The sequence below is a fragment of the Gadus macrocephalus genome, chromosome 7 (genome assembly GCF_031168955.1).
Source record: "Gadus macrocephalus chromosome 7, ASM3116895v1".
NCBI lineage: Eukaryota > Metazoa > Chordata > Actinopteri > Gadiformes > Gadidae > Gadus > Gadus macrocephalus.
This window is the reverse complement of record NC_082388.1, coordinates 5,104,665-5,107,164: the sequence shown is the minus strand read 5'-3', so window position 1 is coordinate 5,107,164 and position 2,500 is coordinate 5,104,665. Positions and strand designations below refer to the sequence as shown.

General features: G+C 60.0%; 1 protein-coding gene across 1 annotated transcript in view; it reads right to left on the bottom strand.

Moving 5' to 3' along the window:
- The window catches only part of prox1a (prospero homeobox 1a), a 17,560-nt gene that overhangs the window by 5,696 nt on the left and 9,364 nt on the right, over window positions 1-2,500 (bottom strand). The window contains 4 exon segments of the mRNA XM_060056203.1: window positions 1-22; window positions 25-133; window positions 136-807; window positions 810-1,199. The exon segment at window positions 1-22 is cut by the window's left edge and continues 307 nt beyond it. Coding sequence (XP_059912186.1) covers window positions 1-22; window positions 25-133; window positions 136-807; window positions 810-1,199 — 1,193 coding nt within the window.

The window sequence follows — 2,500 nt, the reverse complement described above, 5'->3', positions numbered from 1 at the left end:
CCCCTGAAAGGGGTACCCCAGAGGGGAAGGGGTGGCGGAAGGAGGCGGGGCCAAAGCCGAGCGAGGCGGAGAGCGCGGATTGGTGTAGCGAGGAGGGGTGGTTTTGGTGGTGGGGAGAGGCAGGGCTTGTTGCTGGGGGGGCGGGGCCAGAGAGGGGGCGTGGTCTGTGGCGACTCCGCCCTTTCGCACCACCAGTGATAGCGCCTCCGTCTGGTCGTTCGGGGGCGGAGCCATGCCGAAGGGGGAGGAGTCTAGCGGCATGACGTGGGTGTCGGCGCCGCCGAAGCAGTGCAGCCTCTGATTGGACGAGGGGTGGTAGCCGCCGCCGGGTGGGCGGGGGGAGGGGCTGAGGTCGCCCCCCCCCCCGTTGAGGGCCAGGCCGAGAGCGCCGGCGAATCGCAGCTCGGGCGCAATGGCGGCGAGCGGGCCGTAGAGCCCCGCCCCTCCTCCGCCGCCACAGGAAGGGGAGGAGTTGGACATGGAGGAGTGGGAGGAGCGGGAGGGAGGCGGCGGTGGTGGCTGCTGGGACAGGGGGTGCGCTGCCGTTGCCGTTGAGGGCGTGACCGAGGAGGTGGGCGTGTTGCCGTGGCAACCGTGCCGCCCGCCCCCCCCCTGGGCCCGCTTGACCACGCTGTCCACCACCTGCGACACGGCGCAGCTCAGCTCCTGCTTGAGGGTCTCCGCTAGGTGCCTTCCCCCCCCACCACCTCCTCCTCCACCTCCTCCTCCTCCTGAGGCTGCCGCCCTCCTCTTCCTCGGGCTCCGCTCCTCTTCGGCGGCCTCGTACTCAAGCTCCTCCTCCTCCTCCTCTTCCATCTCCATCATCATCTCCATCTCCATCCCGTCCGGCCCCCGGGGCCAATTAGGGCCCTCCCCCTCAGGATGGCGCGGGCGCGGTCCAGAAACACGCCGGGGTCAAGCTCCGCCCCTCGGTTGTCAGGCTGATCGTCGTGGCGACGGCTGCTGAGGCTGTGGCTTTGGCCATGGCGACGCTCCTCCAGTCCGTCCGATCGGAGGCTGTCTGCTTCGGAGAGATTGCCGTCGTCCTCTGCCACGCCCTCCTCCTCCTCCTCCTCCTCCTCCTCCTCCTCCAGCTCCGACCGGCTCCCCGGGTGCTCCTCATTCTCCTCGTGCTCATCCTCCTCTGTCTCCGAGTCGTAGATCTGGTAGAACTTCTCCTGCAGCTGGCGCAGCTGTTTCTGTAGAGGGGGAGGGGGGGTGGGGTGGGGGGGAGAGAGGAGAGAGGAGGAGGGAGAAAGGGAGGGAGAGGGGGAGATAGGGGAAGGAGGGGGGGCGGAGAGAGGGGAGGGAGAGGGGGAGGACAGAGAGGGAGATTAGGGAAGAAGAAGGGGAGAGTGGGGGAGGGAGGGGGGAGAGGGAAGGAGAGGGGGAGAGGGGGAGGAGGGGAGGGAGAGGGGGGGAGAGAGGGAGAGAGGGGAGGGGAGAGGGGAGGGGGAGGGAGAAGGTGGGGAGAGTCGGGGACAGGGCAGAGGGAGGGAGGGGAAGGGAGAGGGGGAGGGAGGGAGAGGGGGAGAGAGTGATCAGCACTGCTGCCCAGGTTCTCTTGAGCAAGCGGATAAGACAAGTTGACATTTTACATTCAGGGCGTTTAGCAGACGCTTTTATCCAAAGCGACTTACAGGCTGTGCCTCAATTCAGGGGACGCATCCTTCGAAGGACGCGGACTATGAAGGTTTGGCCTTCGTAGACAGTGAATGCCGGACCGAAGGCCGAACAGACGTTTTCAAATGAGATGGTCTGGCCTACGGAGCATTTCCAGTTTGCGTAACAAGCCGTTAACACCCTTTACCTTTATAGCTGCGGTTCAAACCGGACGGCGGAGAGAAATATGGAGCCGTTATATAATAATTATATTAAACATAACGTTAATTCGTTTAACGTTATATGGCTCGTATTTGGATTTATTTTGTTTGAGCTGCCAACCTGGCTTGGACAATGAATGATGTATCAAAGGGGACATATTACACCACTAGGTGTGAGTGTGATTTGCCATTATTAGCCGTTTTGAAAATGTGCAGCTTCTGACATCTAGGTGTCCACCTAGATGGGTGCTGGATAGATCAGTCTACCAGCCTACCCAGTGGACCATAGAAAACGTTGCTCATCTATCCGTCACACATCTATGTGGACACACCCACTTGTGATGTCATAAGGGGCCGATTTTCAAAACGGCTTGTAACGGCTAATCACACTAACACCTTGTGGCTTGTCGTGGGACCTTTAATACCAATGCTCTTTGGCTGGGATGCAATGATGAGGCATCAGACAATGAAGTCATTTGAGCCTGAAAACATAGGTACAAGCCAGCAGACCAGGTTGCTAGTACTGTAGACAGTATCAGAGCGATAACCCGTTGAACTAAATGGATGTGGTAGGCTACACCATCGGATGCATATGCAGACCACTGCCACATAAATAAAGGTAATACGCGATATTTATTGCTTAAGATTTTCTGGTGCTATGGCGAGGTCTTTTGTGT